This window comes from Fistularia commersonii, chromosome 11 (assembly GCF_037954325.1).
Source record: "Fistularia commersonii isolate RoL2024-O1a breed Wild chromosome 11, RoL_Fcom_v1.0, whole genome shotgun sequence".
Classification (NCBI taxonomy): Eukaryota; Metazoa; Chordata; class Actinopteri; order Syngnathiformes; family Fistulariidae; genus Fistularia; species Fistularia commersonii.
This window is the reverse complement of record NC_141294.1, coordinates 13,367,349-13,386,584: the sequence shown is the minus strand read 5'-3', so window position 1 is coordinate 13,386,584 and position 19,236 is coordinate 13,367,349. Positions and strand designations below refer to the sequence as shown.

General features: G+C 54.9%; 2 protein-coding genes across 2 annotated transcripts; one reads left to right on the top strand and one right to left on the bottom strand.

Annotated features, from left to right (window-relative positions):
- Positions 1–2,844: 2,844 nt before the first annotated feature.
- Positions 2,845–13,895, bottom strand: pde11al (phosphodiesterase 11a, like). Its single transcript, XM_086155045.1, has 20 exons — positions 12,651–13,895; positions 12,156–12,314; positions 11,441–11,530; positions 11,100–11,240; positions 10,963–11,027; positions 10,231–10,351; positions 10,086–10,161; positions 9,947–10,014; positions 9,775–9,867; positions 8,998–9,048; positions 8,757–8,903; positions 8,374–8,481; positions 7,938–8,047; positions 7,780–7,870; positions 6,801–6,901; positions 6,618–6,695; positions 6,475–6,538; positions 5,398–5,472; positions 4,607–4,690; positions 2,845–4,518 (listed from the first exon to the last, which is right to left on the bottom strand). Exons 1-20 carry the CDS (start codon positions 13,395–13,397, stop codon positions 4,246–4,248), a joined length of 2,742 nt encoding a protein of 913 aa, XP_086011171.1. The 5' UTR covers positions 13,398–13,895; the 3' UTR covers positions 2,845–4,245.
- A 2,504-nt stretch (positions 13,896–16,399) lies between these two features.
- On the top strand, positions 16,400–17,917 carry LOC147229546 (uncharacterized). Its single transcript, XM_086155792.1, has 4 exons — positions 16,400–16,556; positions 16,625–16,891; positions 17,107–17,195; positions 17,264–17,917. The coding sequence occupies exons 1-4, from the start codon at positions 16,400–16,402 to the stop codon at positions 17,840–17,842; spliced, it is 1,092 nt and encodes a 363-aa protein (XP_086011918.1). The 3' UTR covers positions 17,843–17,917.
- The last annotated feature ends 1,319 nt before the right edge of the window (positions 17,918–19,236 follow it).

Genomic DNA, 19,236 nt, shown 5'->3' with positions numbered 1-19,236 from the left:
GAAAACAAAAACAGAGAAATCTGCAGAAAAGGAGGGCGCGAGACGGAGGGGAAAAAACAGGGGACGGATCCGAATCAGAGAGGATTCTGGAGGGCTGGCTCCGTCCTTCGCTGATCATCAGCCCCGAGGAGAATTAAACTCGGTCCGTGTTGAATTATAGATTAAGGCCCGGCTTTGGCTACGGCTCGGCAGCTGGCGGCGGCCGTACGCGTCAAACGGCAAGGAGTTTTACATGAAGCGGCGCCGCTACTGTTGCCTCACCTCGGCGCCTGATTAAAACCAACATCAAACACCCCCGGCAGATGAGCGGGGGGGGTTGAAAGAGACTGCATGAATATGTTCATGGCTTCCCGGTGACGTCCTCACCGCCAGCCTGCGTTCGGTTGGTCTCGTTCACGCATTAACCTCTGCTTTTCGGGTCGGGAGTGTTTATCCTCACAGCCGAGCTCATATCAGAGCCGTTTCGGAGCGGCGTCGGCCTCTCGAAGCGCCGTAAGGGATCATTCCGGAAACGGCTTATTACAATCCTACCAACGCCGCAAAAAGATTTTTAAGCTTCGCTTTGTGATACAGCTTAAACAGGCGGAGGTTTGTCTCAGGCGTGAAAAAATTCTCCTTCACCTTTGTCAAAACTAAAAGCCTTTTGAACCTGGCAAACAGTGATTCTGACGCGCCAAACTCCCAACCTTATTCGCTTCCCCTCTCGACACATTTCGCTCCACCATTATCCACGGATGTGAGCGAATAAAAGGACGCGTGCAGAAAAACACGACGCGGCAAATAAGGCAAACCTTTCTATTACGTTGTACAGATACTTGTACCTTCTTATCAAGAGACCTCTGATCTTAATGGGACTTTCCGGTTAAATCAATACTAAAGAATAACGTGCGTGAAAGAAAGTGACAATAACGAGGTTAGAACAAGAACAGCATCGTTTCAAATGTGGATTATCTACATGACGTGCAAAAACGTGAAACGTGAAAAAGTATAAGCGGTTATCAAAGATAACGGTGGAATGATTGGCAGTCAGGTGACCGTCCGAGACCACACACAATGACGTCATGGGTAGAAAGATACCCGCGAACGGAAATATTGGCAATTTATTTGTTTATTTACCTATAAATCTGGCTTGTTGATATGTGAGAGAGAGACAATCAAAATACGTTTTACGTTTTGTTTTGTTTTTATTTCTCGTCTCTGCCCAGTGACAGTGTCAGCCAATCAGCGGCGGAGTTCGGGCCCCTCGGTTACCTGGACGGAGGGTCTCCGGAGGCCGATACTACGACACACAACTTTTGCACTTTTTCGCTTCTCCTGCTCCCGCAGAACTAAATATCCGCAAGCAAAGAACTGGGTCCGGTTTCCACGTCACGAAATGCAACTGGACTGTAAAATCCTGGCAAAACTCCACCAGTGTTTCGCCCGTTTACCCACCAAACAGCTAAGTAAACAAACAAACAAACTATTAGCAGCTAACTATTAGCAGTGACTGGCTGTTGAGAGCCGCTAGCTGTTCGGAGTGGCTAACCGTCCGCAGTCGAGTGTTTGTGTGTTTCGTGCTGCGGGAAGTGTTTGATAAATGAAGGACGCAATTGTTTGTCGGGTCGAATGAAAAGTGTGTTTTATCGTGTTGGAAGTTAAAAAGAAAGGTTAACCTTTCTTTTTAACTCCCACCTGTTGGCTAACCGGCCAGAGAACGCTGGCGGGGCGCTCAGCCAATCGCCGTTGTTCTTAATGTGACGTCAGCTGTCTCTGCCTGGTACGAGTTCATCGAAATGAACGGTCTCCCCTGTTATTTCTAACAGAAATAAAACCGGTACGTTTCAATGTTTCACATCTACATTTTTTTTATTTGTCACCAATAACTCTAATAGCTTTAAAAGCATATCAACTGTTTTTTTTGGATCGGGGTCCTGAATTCTGAGGCTGTGTGACACTTTTACTCTGGCTGGGTTTAGCAATATCACTGTGTAAACAAACAGCTGGAGGATTTCTGGTATTTGGGTTCAACAGTCCAGAGTATCGGAGAGTGTGGAAAAGAGGTGAAGAGACGGGTTCAAACAGGTTGGAATGGGTGGAGAAAAGTGTCAGGGGTACTATGTGATAGAAGATTATTGGCCAGAATAAAAGGCATTGTGTACAAGACAGTGGTGAGACCAGCCATGCTGTATGGACTAGAATCCGTTGCAATGACGACAAGACAGCAGGCAAAACTAGATGTTGCAGAGATGAAGATGTTGAGGTTCTCTTTGGGAGTGACCAGGATGGAGAGGATCAGGAATGAGTCTATCAGAGGAACAGCACATGTTAGATGTTTTGGAGAGAAGGTCAGAGAAGCCAGACTGAGATGGTTGGGTCATGGACAGAGGAGGGATAGAGAATATATTGGTAGACGGATGCTGGAATTGGAGCTGCCAGGCAAGAGGTCTGGAGGAAGACCAAAGAGAAGATTTATTAATTTTAAAGAAGACTTTTTAATTCCTCTTCCCTCAGCCGCAGGGAATCTTCAATCTTTGTAGTTACTGCTAACAGCTAAGACAATTTATATTTCATTATATTTCTTATTCTTCCTCCTTTCCACTATTGTCTATTACTGTTATGTTTTTACTTGAAACTCTGGCACAACAATTTCCTTCGGGATTAATAAAGTTGTTCTCATCTCATCTTATGGACATAGTGAGGGAGGATATGAAGGTAGTTGGTGTGAGAGAGGAGGATACAGAGAATAGGGTTAAATGGAGAAAGTTGACTTGCTGTGGCGACCCTTGGAGGTAAAAACCGAAAGAAGAAGAAGAAGAAGATCGTGTAAACTAACAAACCTGTTCCGATGGAACAGCATTTTAATCCACTAATTCAGTGACCGAGTCCTCTGTTACATCTGAAACTCTTACAATGCATTTTACCGGATGGTCTATAAATAGCATGAGAAATAGCCAACCATAAATCCCAGTGGAGTATGAAAAAAAGAAGATATATTCTCCTCATATAATCAGAGAGCATCTGAAAATAGACTTGTTTTGTCTGTTCTCGATTGTAGTGCAGCGGCAACATTTATCACAACTATGAATTTAGGAATTTTCATGCAAAGCAAAATCTCATCGGGCAGTCAAAGGCATCGAGATCGACTTGCGGTACCAACACCAAACAGGTCCATGCGTCATTATGACCATGATCAACGTAATCCGCATGCAGTGGAGTCTTTACCACAAAGTACAGTGACGAAACATCTCAAAAGCAAACATAAACACACTTATGACCTCCATTTTTGAGGTTTCAAGGTGCAGCTGATGCAATTGTAGGTCAAGTTTCAGAAAATAGTTAACATTTTTCATCAGACGTACACACTTAGCCTGCTAGCGATCTGTGTGTGTGTGTGTGTGTGTGTGTGCGTGCGCGTGCGCTGTTTACCAGATCAGTTTAAAATTTGATCAAGGGACCTTTGACACGATCACCCTGAGAACTTCCTGTGTGTACATTTTACCCAATATAAAGTAGCCTGTCAACTGAAAGACAAGGTAGATCAGGCCATGGATTAAAGATACATATTTACAGGCAGTTGTAAACACAGATCATTCCAGAAAATACTGTTCCTTTATGCTCATTCTCCAAGAATGACCCTGAGATCACACACACACACACACACACACACACACACACATACAAACATGCTTTTCATGCTTGCTTGAATGGTGCTGTTGCCCCGACTCACCATGCCCTGCACCCTGGTCCTGCAGCTCTGCTGCTACGATGCACACATGCGGTTCACAGAACACGTCGATACCATGCAGCTAATGAGGCAAGACATTCAGGAACAAGACCACGCTCCGGGTTAACATTCACGGCGGCAAATTTATGGTACGTCAGACGCGCGCTAATATCACAGTGGCTCTGTTGAGTTAAGTAAAGGCATTCAGAGGGGTTCTCGTCTTCAGAGCTGTTCACGTCAAGGGGGCCCTCTTTGGTTTCAGCTTAGCTTTCTACTCTGGTAAACACTGTTGCCTCCAGGCGTACAGTTGGACGGGCAGAGAAGACCAACTGCCCTTCTTTGCTTTGTTTCTTTGCTGTCCTGAGTTTTACACAGTGACACTCAGCAGGTGGAGTCGGATGCAGTCCAATCACCCCGATCCTTCGCCAGAATTTCTGGGCAGTGCATATTTCGTGAAATAGCCGGGTCTGGGTAGAACCCCGTGAAGCTAACTTGACAGATGATCCTTTTGTTTTACTTCCTCTTGTCAGCAGATGTGGTCAAACATTGTGGGACGCGTCGTTTTCTTCAACTCTCAGGTCTTGACTGTCACCAGACTTCGACCCGGACGCCGCTTTTTCATCCGTCTCCGCCGAGTCCGGCCGTATGCGTGTCTCCGGGGACTCGGGCTCCGGGCCCGGCTCTGGGCCCCGATAGGACACGCAGGCCGAGCCCGCGTGCTGATTGGACGAGCTCAGCTCCTGCCACCTCATCCGATTAGCATCTATCCCCTCCGCCATCGGCTGCAGTTTCCTGTTGAGCTTCAGGAGCGCCTGGAAGAGACGGCGGAGAGGATCTCCTGAACTGTCTGCTGCTAGAATGAGAGCAAAGGGCACAAAGTGTGTGATGAATGAGAAGTACCTGGTAAAGAGGCTTGCAGATCCCATCTATCCACTCCAGCTGCAGGGCCGGTAGTTCATCTTTGCGATTGCGGTCGAATATGGCCTACAGACAGGGGATAGACACTGTGACGTCTCCACCTTCAGACATTTACCATCACACCTTCGGCGGAACCCGGTCTCATTAAGAACATGGGCCGCACTATCTTAACAGAAGATTGAACGACAGTCCACGGTCTCGCTGCAGAGCAACAGCAAGCTGGCGCGAGCATCGAGAAGGTCGTCAGATGCAGCAGAACCCGGCGGGACGATGGTCCTTTAACTGGCCGAGGCTGCGAATGTGAGCGTTGTGTCCACAGCGCAGGAGAGCGCTGCCCCCCCGTGGAGGAGCAGATGGAGGCTCCCCCGGCCACGCAGAGCTCCACTGAGTGGAAAAACACACCTTTCTCCAAACCGCCGGACCTGTTTCTGAACTCCCCTGTAAGATTTATCCTTCGGAGAGCTGGGGGACATTTTCTGCTGAAGACATTGAATCTTTTCTCTTGTACAATGCAGGTGTTTCACCATGACCTGTGTGTTCTCAGAGGCTGTGAGACACACACACACCAGCAGTAGGGCGGCAGAAATTACACCTCAGTAAGCTCTGGTCTTTTCAACCGCGCACCATCGCAGAAAGTCACCGACGACAGAAGAAGACTTCCTGAGAACACTCTTCCAAAAGCGAAGCTCTAACTCAGACTAAATTAAGAAAAACACAAGTTAAGAACTCCAACAAACAGTCGGTGTGAAGAATTCAAAGATGGCCGCTCTTACCGCCGGGGTCAGCTTCAGCTCGGACCGCTCCCGGTCTCCTTGTTCGAAGAACTCGCTCGTCACCAGCTCCGCCACCTGGACACATGGATGGAAACTTTGATTGTCTCTTCCATCAGATGAAACCCCTCGCCTGGGCTCGGGCCGGCTAGCGTTCAGAGTTCATCCGTCTCTATACTTTGTGCAGAAGGTGGCCCAGGAGGAGCGGGCGTCTGCGGCCGGACCCATTCCAGACGGAGACGGCGGCCAAGCAAGACCACCGGGGGGCTTTACAAACATCCCTCCCTGCATTTTGGAAGTGGTGAGTAAACGCACGGACGAATACAGATGTTGGTGCCGGAGGAACTCACGTAAAAGTGATGGGATTGTAAATTTGTCAATGAATGGAGAATCACAGCTGCAGACACCGCTCACTTCCCGATTAGCTTGCCGGTGCCCGTTAAATAAACATCAGCTACTAGAGATCATAATTTGGGACAATGAATGCAGTCCTCTGTGAAGATCAGCCCTCGGATGCTCCAGGGCTTGGGTGGCACAAAGTCTCATCTCCCGATGCTAACGTTTAGGCCTCATTCTTTGTACTCTTGCACTGCCCTTTCAGTTCCAGGGGGGTTAAAACATCCCTGCTGTGGCTGAGCTCAGGCTCTGGCCATTTATAACTTTGAATTTGGAAGGAGGCCATGGCGGGTGGAACCGGGGGCCCCTGAGATCCCGCTCACGTCCGTGCGGTCTGTGCACACTCCACTTACAAAAGGCCTGTTTTCTTTGCAGCTGAAAATGCTGGCGTGTTTTCTCCAAGACCAGGACTGCTATGGCTGGGTGGAACTGTGGCCTTTAAACACAGCACGGTGTTTAAACGGTGTGTGACCGTGGGGGCGGCCGGCGTAGCTGCCAAAATGTTGTATTTGGTGGAGGATCAAACAGCACATCCCAGCATGCTTTGCCCGGAGGGTCGGCGGCGTGCGAGCCTGTCTGCGGGGAAGCGGCCCGTGCTTTTAAACACACGGCGGCCGTATTTCCCGGCCTCGTCTCCCTGCGCCCCACAGAACGGACGGCCGGAGCCCTGCTGGCGTGCCGCACCTGCTTGGAGATCTTCCAAGGACGAGTGACGGCGCCGAGGTCGCAGGCTGTCATCAGCATAGATCTGTGGAGGAGAACGCTCAAGATGTTTCTGTCTTCCTGCCTGGCTGGATATTTGGACGGCGTAGAGAGGAGAAGACAACCTGAGCACTTCTCTGTGGCCGTCGTCCGTCCAGCTAAAGTCTCCGGAAAGAACGCACTCGAAGAATTTGCTCCGGCGCCTTTTCGACACAGAGAGACAGTCAGGGGAGCGGGGGGTCGGGCCGGAGGCCGGCTCCAGACGCTCCACTCCGGCCCGACATCCAGCTCAGCCAAGGTGGACTCACTCAAAGTGCAGGGTGAGGTCTGTGGAGAGGATGGCCTGCTTCAGCAGCTGCATCATGTTGCTGTACTCCTTGGACGATAGACTGGCAAAGATGTTGTGTCCCTGGGAAAACACACACACACACACACACACACACAGGTAAAGAGGAGTCTCAATATCTGAAAACACAAAAATAACTGTAGCCCCTCCCTTCACTCTCTCGTTAGCAAAGTCGGTTAGTAACTGCTTTTGTGGTGGTTTGAAGGTTTGGAGTAAAAGTCCATATGTGTGTGTGTGTGTGTGTGTGTGTGTGTGTGTGTGTGTGTGTGTGTGTGTGTGTGTGTGTGTGTGTGGCCTATTCCCCCAGCGTGCTGTGCATGCTCGTCCTGTTGAAGGTGTGAGTTGTGAGGGTGAGATGTTTGTGCCGCTCACCTCTGACGTGCACGGACGGGGGCGGGGCTACAGTAGCTTTATTAACCAGTAACTGCAGCAGGGACATGAGTTGACTCTTAATGACAAGTCCAGCTATCCACACGGGAACAAGGGAGTCATTTACATGTAACCAAAAATGATTTTGATATTAACATGATATTGATCACTGATTAAGTATTTTGCTGATTCCCTATTTTAGGGCTCTAATTTTGAAGACTTCATTGATTGGATCACAGTTTTTAATCATGATATTCTTAAAGTACACAAATATCACAAGAAAACACGTTCATAATAATGATTTCCGCTGAAGTTAATTTTAGATTTATAAATAGTTATTGCAGTGGAAATGAACCTGTCAACTCGGCGTTGAGTTAAAGATTATTTTTATTCCATTCAGATGAAGCACAGGGAGAAAGTCCTCCTGGGTCCTGACCTGGAGTAGGGAAGTACCATCAAGTACTGCGGGTACAAGCGCTCACGTCTCCCTCCCGTCACTCAGCAGGCCTCCAGCAGAGGGCGGTGTCTCCGCACACCCTCCAGAACCTCCTGAGAGCTGTGGGTCCACCTACCTCGCTCTGCAGTATCATGACGGCGTGGTTGAAGTGGTGGTGCTCCAGGGTCGCCGACGTGCCATAGAGCAAAGCCAGGGCGGAGCCCGTCCTGCGGCGACAAACGGTACTTTTTTGACGCGTCCCGGGTTCCTGGACTCGGGGAGCGGCTCACCTACTTGGCCTGGAAGGCGTTGTTGGTGCCTCGGTGGTCCAGGTCGTGGCAGAGACAGCCGACCATCAGCGCCAGGATCTCCGCCTCAGACAAGACGTCCTGGAAGCCTGCCGTCTGCACGCAGATCACAAGCGCAGATGTTAAGAGAGGTCAGCTCCCTCAGACCGAGAAGAAGCGCGAGGGTCGGCGTGACTACGTCTTCCCTCGCCAAGGTCAGTTATCACCCGAGGACATGGACAGTGGTATCGCACCGCCTTCACCCAGCTTTCACAGGGACGGCTCTCCAGTTGTCTTATTGTGTGTGTGTGTGTGTGTGTGTGTGTGTGTGTGTGTGTGTGTGTGTGTGTGTGTGTGTGTGTGTGTGTGTGTGTGTGTGTGTGTGTGTGTGTGTGTGTGTGTGTGTGTGTGTGTGTGTGTGTGTGTGTGGACTGAAAACCTACCGTGATCATAACAAACATGCACTGTGACACATTGAAGGCGTGTCTCCAGTTGTGATAGGCCACGGTGCGATAGTTCTTCCTCACGGTCAGGAGCCAGCGGCAGAGAACCTTAGGGGACAGGACACACACACACACACACACACACACATACACACACACACACGCTTGGTGTTGTTACTCGTGTGTGTTTAATGACTCTGTGTTGATACAGCTAAAAAGTTAGCGTTTGGTTGTTAACTGCAGTTGTGTGTCAGTGTGTCCTGGCCGACGTTGCTAGGCAACAGGGATAAAAAGTAACCAGTAACTCGGCACTCGTAGTTTTTCGGATCCATGACTTGTTGAAATGATGGAGATCTTTCCCGGGATCTGCTTCTGCCCCTCACCTCGTAGTCGATCTTGAAGGTCTGCACGACGCCCAGCTCCAGGAACATCCGCAGCGAGGCGGTGATCATAGCATCGTTGTCCAGAGAGAAGTCGTTGAAGTAAAACTCGTCGATGCCCAGCTCGCCGCTCAGGGGGATCTTCGCTGCCTGGGGGGGGCAGAGCTGTCAATCTCACCGAGGAGGAGGAGGAGGAGGAGGACACAGAAGGCCACTGGTTCCAAGGTGATCAGCTTGGAATTACCTTGAGTCTGTCCACTTCCGCCTTGGAGCAGGTTGCATGGTAGGACAACATCTGGGGAACAAGAAGGAGAAGAGGACATCAGGCCATGGGTCGTGTCTGCGGCGGGTGTCAGGCTGAAGGTGTGGAGCAGACAGGCGGTCTGCGTGCAGCCGGCCGGCTCATGGATCCCTTCTGCATTATTGAGAGCAGCTGAAATATTCATGGAGGCGAGGACGACGCTGCCGCGCTGCTCTGTTTACCAGAGCCGGAGGAGAACACGGAACGTGGTTTACACCAGGAGCTCCTCTCACTTCACCCCGAGTCTGAGGTCACACCTCAGGAGAGGAGCGAGTACGGTCTACCGAGAAGAAGGGGACGTCTCGGTGATCGAAGGAGAGCTCCATCATGGAGTCCACGTTCCATCGTGGTCCTCTCGTTCTCGGGGTTTGGACTCTGAGGTTTTGTCTTCTCCACAAAAATGCTCCAAAAATGAACCTCGAAACGCAGAGGAGCCGTACGTTATCAGGTGACGCTTACTGCCGTGTGCTCATGAAAGGTTACTGATGGCGGGGACGGCGCCTCGGTCAGTGTGGACTCTGTGGGTTCACAGAAGGAACCTGAGGAGACGTGAGGTCACGGCGACCAAACTGATGAGAGACAGATCTTTCTGGAGATGATCGTTTCATCCGGATTTACTTCACTACTTCCTGTTTGTGACTTAGAGGGCACCCGAGGTTTTGAGGGTCTGAGGGGGTTATGGAGGTGACAGAGGAGGCGCGCGGTCCTGGCGGCCCTCACATCCAGAGCCACCGACTGCTTGGCCCACGTCTTCTTCACTTGGTTGTACATCATGGTGTTGTTGATCCCGAGGCCGCAGAAGATGACGAAGGCCTGCGTGCAGAGGAGAGGACACCGAGGCGTGAGAGCGGTGCTTCCTGACGGTCGCGGCGCGTCGCAGATGTTCCTCTACCTCGAAGAGCCTTTGATCGGCGTCGTCGAAGGTCTTCCTGTCCAGGCGGTTGAGGATCTGCGCCACCCCTGCGGAGAAACACCGGCACGTCACGTCTGCGGCCGCCGGGTCCGGAGCTGCGGCGAGGAGGTCAACGCACCGATTATCTGGTGGGTGCGGTTCCAGATGGGGACGCACAGCACCGACCTGATGTGGAAGCCCGAGGCCTGGTCCGCCTGCACCGGGGAGACAGCAGTGAGTCACCGCGGGAGGCAGCGCTCGACGGGACAGGGTTCCCGGCTGACCTCGGCGTCAAAGCGAGGGTCCTGGCACACGTCGCTGATGTTGACTGGAAGCCCGGTGGAGGCCACCAGCTCCGCGATGCTGTTATTGATCAGCCAGTCGGAGCAGGACAGCTTCTCCATGCTGCCGGGAGAACACAAACACATCAGAGGGAGGAAGGGTCACCGCAGAAGGATGGAGACCTCATCCTCTTCCTCCTCATACTCCCCCCCCGCTGCCTGGCCGGCACAAGGAGACTCAAATGTTCTAATCGCTAACATCCTCATCATATCTCTGACCAACAGAGAACCGTCCTCTCCGCCCAAGAAGTCCAGCCTGCCTCGAGCCGCCGGTCCAGTTCTTCACCCCACCTCCAAACCGGACTGTCAGGACTGTGGAGAATCACAGGGACCAGACTGCCCTCTCTCGGGACCTCCGCTCCTCCAGACTCGGCGACCAGGCCGTGAACATCTCTGCTGACCCGTCACATCCAGGAGACCACCCCTTCCCACCCGCTAGGAGGTACGGCACCAGCAGACACCGCAGCAGGTTCCTCCCAGGAGCCATCGCTGTGATGAACACATGAATCCCAACAACAGCTGCACCTGACCATCCCTGAAGTTATATTATCATGAAGGGGCTTCCGATCGCCATGTGAGTGAAGTCAGCAATGTATCGTGAGAGATGTCGGGAAGTCTCAATAAATGAGTTATTGATGAGATAATGAACCGAAAGCCCGGTGTCGCATTTTTCACCCGAAGTCCCGATCCACGTTGCACAGGGGAGACATCAGCTCGAAGGTCTTGGAGAACTTCACCACCTGTGGGACGCAAACCTCTGTTCAGGGCGGGCGTGCATCAGGGCGGACGCCAGCAGAGGGAGGAGGCCTCACCGGGGAGTCGATGTCCTCCAGGAGGAGCACGGAGCAGCGCTCGCATTGCAGGAGCGTCAGCGCACGCTGCATGATCTTCCTGACGATCTTCTCCAGGTCGGTCTGCTCCTCGAATAGGTCATTGACCACCTCCAGAAGAGCCTGCGGCGGAAACACGCGGTGAGTAGCGCTTTGGGTTTGTGTGTTCACCCCGAATCCCCTGAGGAGCTGACCTCTGGCAGGGTGCAGACACCTTCTCCACTCGTCCTGATCCGGATCTCCATTGTCAGTGCATGACATTGTACCGTGTGTGTGTGTGTGTGTGTGTGTGTGTGTGTGTGTGTGTGCATGCAGTCTCTCACCCTGCTCCTCTCGTACTCCTTGCGAGACTCGGAAAATAACTTGGCATTGGAAATCGATATTCCACAGAACGGCAGATACATCTGCAGCACCTGGGCAGAAGAAAACAGAATAAAGGGGAGGTAGAGGGTGGGAGGGGGCTGGAGATCTTCTCTGCAGAGCAGAGCATTGATTTGAGAAGAAAGCCCTCAGTCCTGGGTCCTCCTTTGGCTGAGGGTTGTGGTTCTTCACATCTGACCAGCTGTAGACTCACGACTCTGTCTCAGGTTGTTGTCCTCTGCAGATGGAGCCAGGACACACACACACACACACACACACACACACACACACACACACACTTCCATCACTGTATCCTGCCATCTTGTGGACAAACGCCACCCCGGCCTGGATCAGACTCCTGCCAGTTGAGAGAAACCTAAAAGGCGGTGATTGTAGGGGATGTACTGGCAGGTGTGTTTGTCTCACTCTCAGGGTGACTCAACCATGCACCTTCTTGCTGTTTCACGCCGGAGAGATGCATCTTGCATGGCTGTACAGCAGGCAAGGAGGAGGCTCTCTGAGAAGCCATCACCCTGGAGAGTACCTTCTCAGGATGCTCTGCCTGAGTGGCCCCGTTACTCCTCGTCCAGCAGATTCAGCACACCGTCTTTTCCACTTTGTGGCCCCGGGGCAATAGCTGTGTGTGTGTGTGTGTGTGTAGACCTCCAGAGCCCCCACCTTCTCATCGTCCTCGGTGAAGGGGGTGCCCATGGGGTTCTTGTTGATGGCCTGCACCACGCCGATGACCTCGGCGTCGCTGTTGCAGATGGCCATGCACAGGATGGACTGGGTCTTGTAGCCCGTCAGCTTGTCAATCTCGTCGCTGAAGCGGTGGTCCTGCAGGACAGGCACGCACACACACACACACACACACACACACACACGCACGCACACACGCGCGCGCACGCAGTTGCACGTCTGTGTATCTGCCATCCATTATATCCCGCTGACACACAGCTCCTGTATCCCCCCGGGGACCCGCGCCGAGCAGCCCGGGGCGGTTAGATAATGACGCCTTGGAGCTGCAGAGGGACGAGGACCCGGACCCCGCCGAGACCGGGTGATCACCCGCACAGCTTCGCACACACGCGCCTGGGTCGGCTGTGACGCGCGCTCTCCCGTGCGCCACGGTGCCGCCGTGCGTCGCCTCCCTCGTCCCGGCTTCGCGCTTACCTCGTAGGCGTTGGAGATGTTGACGGTCTCCCCGTGCTCCGCCACGTAGCCGATGATGCCCTTCCCCCACGGGACCTGCACCTCGTTGGAGTTGAGGGTGCTGGAGGAGGGCCGCACCGTGGTCCCCGAGTGCACGTCGAAGAACTTGGACACCAGGGTCCGCTTGTGCGCCGGGCCCTCGACCAGGAAGAGCGAGCACCTGTCCGCGTCCACCAGGATGCACGCGTTGATGAGGATCTTGTAGCTCAGATTGGTGAGGTCCAGGTCGTTGGAGATGTCCTTCACCAGCTCCAGGAAGAACTCCCTCTCGTTGGTCTCCTTCAGCGTGTACTTGTAGTCGATGGCGCTGGACGCGTACTGGGGCACGCTGACGCGGGACTCGAGCAGCGCGCTGAGGATGTGCGCGGTGGTCGGCGGCAGCGAGCTGGCTTTGCGCAGCAGCGCGCGGCGCCGCACGCTGGAGCGGGCTTCGTGCTCGTCGTAGGTGCGGTGCGCCGTGGAGGCTTTGGAGCGGGCGAAGCTGCGCCGCAGCTCCATGTGGGACGAGCGGCGGCGCAGGCCGTCCTGGCCGCCGGCGCACGGCGGCTCCCGCGCCGCGCTGGCGGCGGCGGGCGCCTTGGACGGCCGGTGCTCCTTCAGCCACCTGCTGATCTGGTCGCAGCGCGCCTTCCGCACCAGGTACTCCTCGAAGAGCTCCGGGTGGCGGTCCAGGAACGCCTCCACGTCCGAGAAGTCCGCCGTCGCCATGGCGAGGAGCGGCGCGCTCAGGCGCTCCGGAACGGGCTGCTTCTCCTCGCGGCTGCCGCTCACCGCCTCCCCAGCGTCTCCATCGACCCCCGCACCTGCGGGAGAGACGAGGGGCGGAGGAGGAGGAGGAGGAGGACCGGCTGAGACCCGGGGCTCGATCTTGGACTCCTATGGAGAGGCGAAGACAGACTGCGCCTACCGGAGGGCAGGATGTCGACACCCCCTATATGTTGGAGCGCACCGTCCAATCACAGCTTCCCGCGCCTCTTTCGCGCAACAATCAGACGTGTTCCTGCTGACATGGAGCGCAGAAGGTCTCCGTGTGAGCGGGGCTGCTGCAGGTTCCTCCCGGAGATGGACGCCGAGAGGTGGGCAGACCCTCCCGGTCCCCGGAGCAACCGGTCAGCCGATGCGGCTGCGCGGACACGAGGGTGAGCTCCTCACCTCCACCTGTGCGCCACGTTCAGTACGAAACATCTGAAGCGTCCCGCTCCTCCGCACGGCGCCGCGGCCTTCAGGAGCTCCACCTGCGGGCTGGGCAGAGGTGTGCGCGGTTCTCAGGGACGGTCATCATTGTCCCGGTGCAGACCCGAGGACGTGCGGGAGCCCGGGAGCCTCCGAGCGTGTTTCGCAGCGCTGAATAATTCACACCGAGCTGTCGGAGTGAAATACGCAGATGTTCTCGGAGCGGCTCCTCCTCCAGCCCCCCTCGCTTGTACTTCTAGGAGACCGAAGCCCCGGCTCTCCACAAATCCTTCCGCGTTTCTCTCTTCCTTCTTCCACCTCTTGCTCTTGTCCTCAGCCACGCCGGGCCCGCAGCACCGGGACCCGACGGCCGACCTGCGGCGCCAGGGTTTGACCCGCCCGAGGAGGCGGAGGGCCGGCCGGAGCCGCCGCAGAGGGGACGCGGGCGGCGTGGCCTTCGGAGCTCGCCAAGGCCGAGCCGTCAATCGAGAAGGTCTGGTTAATGGAGACTCGAAGGCGCGCTCCTGTCGCCTAGCAACGTGAGCGGCAGCAGGAGACAAATCAAACCTTGTTCTGATGACATCTTTCCGGAGCTTTTCATAATCCTCATGATTTTTTCAGAGCCTTCTTGCCGGCGTCACGGTGCTTTTATTTTGGACGTGGCTTCCACGGACGCTCCCCCTTCCTCAAACCAACGCCACCGACCCGAGGCAAGAGGCTCTCGGGGTTCTCCACATCTCCTGCAATCCCAAAACCGATGCGCCTCAACAGGTGAACGGAACGTCTGTGTGATTGACAGGTGCCCCTCCCAGGTTAGACCCCCCTCCACCCGGTGTCAGCCCGGATGGACACCTGTCAGATGGGGAGGGGGTTTGGAGAATCAACGGACTGCAGCCAGTCTAACCTTGAGAAGGACTCAAGGTCTCTGAGCTGGAGGGAGGAAGAGAGAGGATGTTATTTCATCACCGTGTTTACAGTCTTGCTTTCTTTCTGCATCTGCCTTTGTTTTACCTGAGGTTTCACACAAGTAGAAAACACACACACACACACACACACACACAATGGCACGAACGGCATCTTTATGGCTTCTTTCACGATTTTTCTCTGAAACATGAAATGAATGAAATATTTGTTCAGCGCTGTGTGCTTTGAGCTACGAGTTCAGGTTCATCTTTTATTCTTTCATTCTCTGAATGCTCGCACACACACACACACACACACACACACACACACACACACACATACTCCCTACAGTAGCAGAAAGCTGGTGGGGGACGGGCGAGGCAGGGGCTGAATGCAGGAGTGTGTTTCCGTCCTGACTCTTGTGGAAACGCTGAATGATTGTGCTCCTAAAAGAGCCGAAATGTTTTCCTGCCTGTCTCCTGGGGTGTCCGAGCCAGCCGGCCCGAGCCCTGATCTTCACGGAGCTCTGAGCTGCTTTATCACGGCCCAACCAACATCCAGCGCTGTGTTTGTTCTGTGTGTCGTGATTATTCCGCGCTCCTTATTCACGTTGCCGGCCCGCTGCCTCCGCCGCCAGTCTGGCAAATCAAATTAGCCGACGCACCCGGAACCCAGGAGGGTCTGAAAGCCAGTTTTGCTCCAGTAATCCCTCCGTCAAACGAGGCCCGCAATTTGCGCTCCGCAGGAAATGACTCCCTCCCAGGGGGGTAAATGAGCTCCTCCGGGGCGGCTCAAGGAGCCCGAGACGCTCGGCCGTGCGGCCCCGCCGAATCCACGCCAGAACACCGTGTGAGGAGGGAAGGCAGAGCAGGGTAATTGCTCAGCGCACCAGGACACGACGGCTCTGCCCGGGACCCCCGGGACCCCAATTAGAGAGGGGAATGCAGGAGGGCACTGTCTTTGGAGGAACACGCCGCATTTATTAGAAGACCAACCGGAGCTAACGCCACCTCTTCTGACCATCTAAACACACAGCTCTTATTCTAATACACACACACACACACACACTCCAACTGCTCCCAAAAACAGTGTTTATGTAACAGATTCTGAATTAGCAGCCCTATGTCCCAGAAGGTCCTAGAAGGTCTTAGAAGGTCCTGTCCTGTCCTGGACTCTCCGGTGGCCGTCCCTCCTCTGCGTGGTGTCGGTGAAACCAGACCCCGTCACCAAACACCGCCCGTGTCTGGTGTCAGCTGGCCACCCGGCTCAGTCCTCCCGCTTACGGGTTATGGGATGTTGTTAGGTGGCTGGTGGGTGTCAGCGGCGATGAACCTGTCAGCGCTGAGAACATTGACATGATCTGAGTTAGCGTCTGCGTCTGGTCCTCCAGGATCTGGGCGTTGGCCATCAAGCCGTGCGGGAGAGTCGGGCGTCGCTCGGCCGATCCCGTCGTTCACCGCGACGCTGTTGCCGGGACGACTCGTGGATCCAGGGACCGACCCTGGCCTCTGCGGCTCGGAGCCTCCTCGGGTTGAAGGTGTGGCGAGGACCTCGGTGGATACCGTTCTTAGACCTCCTGGACATCTCCGAGCCTCAGCACCCGCCTTCCGTCCAACTGAACCCGGGAGAACGTGATGAAGACCTCTTTTCCAAAGGAGCATCCCTACACCTCCCACATGTCACGCTTTGCCGTGTTTCCTTCCTCGCGGCCTCCCGATGACCCTCACGCCTCCTCCGGGGCCTCCTGGGCCCCCAGGGCCCCCAGCGTCAGGCTGCTCAGCAAGACGAAAGGTGAGGAACCGTCACTCCTGGGTGGAGCAGAGACGAGGGGGGTGTTGAAGAAGCATCTCTGCTGGCAGGAGGCCCTCACAGGCATGAGGTCCTTGAGACGTCCTGGAGGAAGGCTGTGAGCTGCAGAGGAGCCCAGGGCCTCTCTCAGGTGGAGGACCACGCCTCCCTGGCGGGGTCTCCCCGGAGGTCTGATGTCCCTTTCAGCTTTGACCCCTTCTCAGGGTGCGGGGCCAGCAGGGGGAGGGAGCCCCCCGGGGAGCAGCAGAACACCAGCAGCATGCTGAGGGATCTGGAGAGGGCCTGCTGGATCACCTCCTATCAAACACACTACACAGGTCAGAGCTTCCACGGTGGAGCAGGTCCCCCTTCAAACACCATGTTGCCATGGAAACAGCGAGTGGAAATATTTGAAAGGTCCCGTCCTGACTTCTAACTAATTCTTATCACTGTGCACCAAACGTCGGTCCGCGGTGGACCTCGTCCTCTGCAGACACAGCGGCTGGATCTCCAGGCTTAGGGACCTTCAGGGCCGTGTGCTCTGATGTTCCAGGGTCCTTCCTCCTCAACCCTCTGGAACCGGACGGCCTCAGGAGGAAGACGAGGGCGTCTCCTGGGACGCCGCGGTTCGCCACACCGCTGGTAACACATCTGAGAATGTCACGCAGCTACAGGCAGCGCGAGGCCCTCACAGCTTCCTGTCCTTCCAGAAGGGGAGGTCCCTCCCCGAACCCGGACCGGGACCGAGGACCGGGCCGTCCCGCGGCGCCACGGAGGCCCCGCCCCCAAAGTCAGCTCCGCCTCCGCAGCGAGCCGCCACGCAAAGCCACGCTCACGGCGGGACCAAGGCGGGCCGGTCGGAGAACGGCGGCGGATCCTCGAACCTTCTGGGAGCAGAGGGCAGATGGACGGGAAACCCCAAAGACCAGAATGAGAAGCTCCCGCAGGCCGAGGCTGACCGGAGAGCGGGCCGCCCTCCTCCTCGGGGAGACGGAGAGGAGGCCCCGCCTGGGCCCGGGGCCCAGAAGGAGGTCCTGGGGCCTGCAGGTTCAGGAGCTGGGATCCAGAGGAGGCTCAGAGTACTGCCTGGCCCTCCTCCAGGAGAAGCCCCAGCAGCTTCTCCGGACGCCCGCCGCCTTCGGGGTCTTCGGACCTCGTTCAGCAAGTCGGAGGCGAATCGCCGCTTCAACGCGTCGGTCACCCGGGCGACCGCCAACCTCCAGGACAACGTGCGGACCGGGAGGAGACACACCTTCTACGGGGTCAACGGCTACTTCTTCCATGGGTAGAACCTCCTCTGAGGCTCCTCGCAGGTTTCCAGACCAAGGCTCGCCAGTGCTGGGGGGTGTCAGGAGGCATGGGTGTGTGTGTGTGTGTGTGTGTGTGTGTGTGTGTGTGTGTGTGTGTGTGTGTGTGTGTGCGTGCGTGTGTGTCTGTGTGTGTGTGTGTGTGTGTGTGTGTGTGTGTGTGTGCGTGCGTGTGTGTGTCTGTGTGTGTGTGTGTGTGTGTGTGTGTGTGTGGAGGGGGGTCTAAACTGACCCACAACCTCTCAAGAACAATCGGTGTGTCCTGCTTTTCAAAATAATAGTAGGCAGTATTGACATTACAAAGTTTGTGTGTGTGTGTCTTTATATCTATCTATATATACATATATATATACACACACACACACATATATATATATACATAAATGTGTGTGTGTGTATCAGCAGCTGATTGTTTTTGATCTTTAACTAGCTGTTAACATCCAAAGCTCCATTAAAACACTTATTGAAACATGAACATGTATACAGGGTATATATATACACACACACACACACCAACATGTTCTGTGGTGTCTCTGTCTGTCTGGTGATCAGATGTTCCTCTGAAAGTCTTTCTCAAGTATCTTTTCCAGCTCCTGCGACCTTGAGTTCTTCACACAGCTGAAGAATGGGCGCCGCTCTGGTTCCTGCACTGCTGCTCTTCTGTTCTTACATCTGGAGAGGTGGAGGTGGAGGAGATGGAGGAGATGGAGGAGGAGGAGGAGGAGGGTGAAGGTCAGTTGCAGCAGGACACTATCCATGGGTGTGGATGAGAGGAACCCCAGAGGAACATTGAAGCTTCAAGGGGTGGAGGATTCAAAGGGCAGATGGCCAGCAGTCCAGAGTGGTGGAGAGGAGCTGGAGGAACGAGGGCAGGCCAGTTGGTTCGGAGCAAGAAGTGGCGTGTCTGGTTTGGAGACACTGAGGAGAAGACAGGAGGCGGCGGAGATGAGGATGTGGAGATTCCTCTTTGGGAGTGAGGAGGATGGAGAAGGTCTGGGTAGAAGGATGCTGAATTTGGAGCTGTCAGACAGGAGGTCTGGAGAAAGACCCGAGAGGAGCTTTATGGATGGAGGAGAAGTTCGATGGAGGCAGATGAATGATTGACTAAAGCGAGCAGCTGGAAGAGCCTCCTAAAGCGGGTCTAAAAGACCGTGAGGACGAGGTCTGTAGGAGGAGGACCAGGAGCAGGAGCAGGAGCAGTCCCCGCTCCGTCCGGCGGAGGGCAGTCCACCTCCGGGTTTGACGCCCCGTTCGGTGGAGAGGCGGAGGAGAGGCAGCCCACGCAGCCGGACCTCCTCCCGGCGCTCCGTCTCAGGAACAGCCGACGACTTTCCGCGCTCCTCGTCCTTGCTGGGGGGGGTGACGTCACCGAGAGC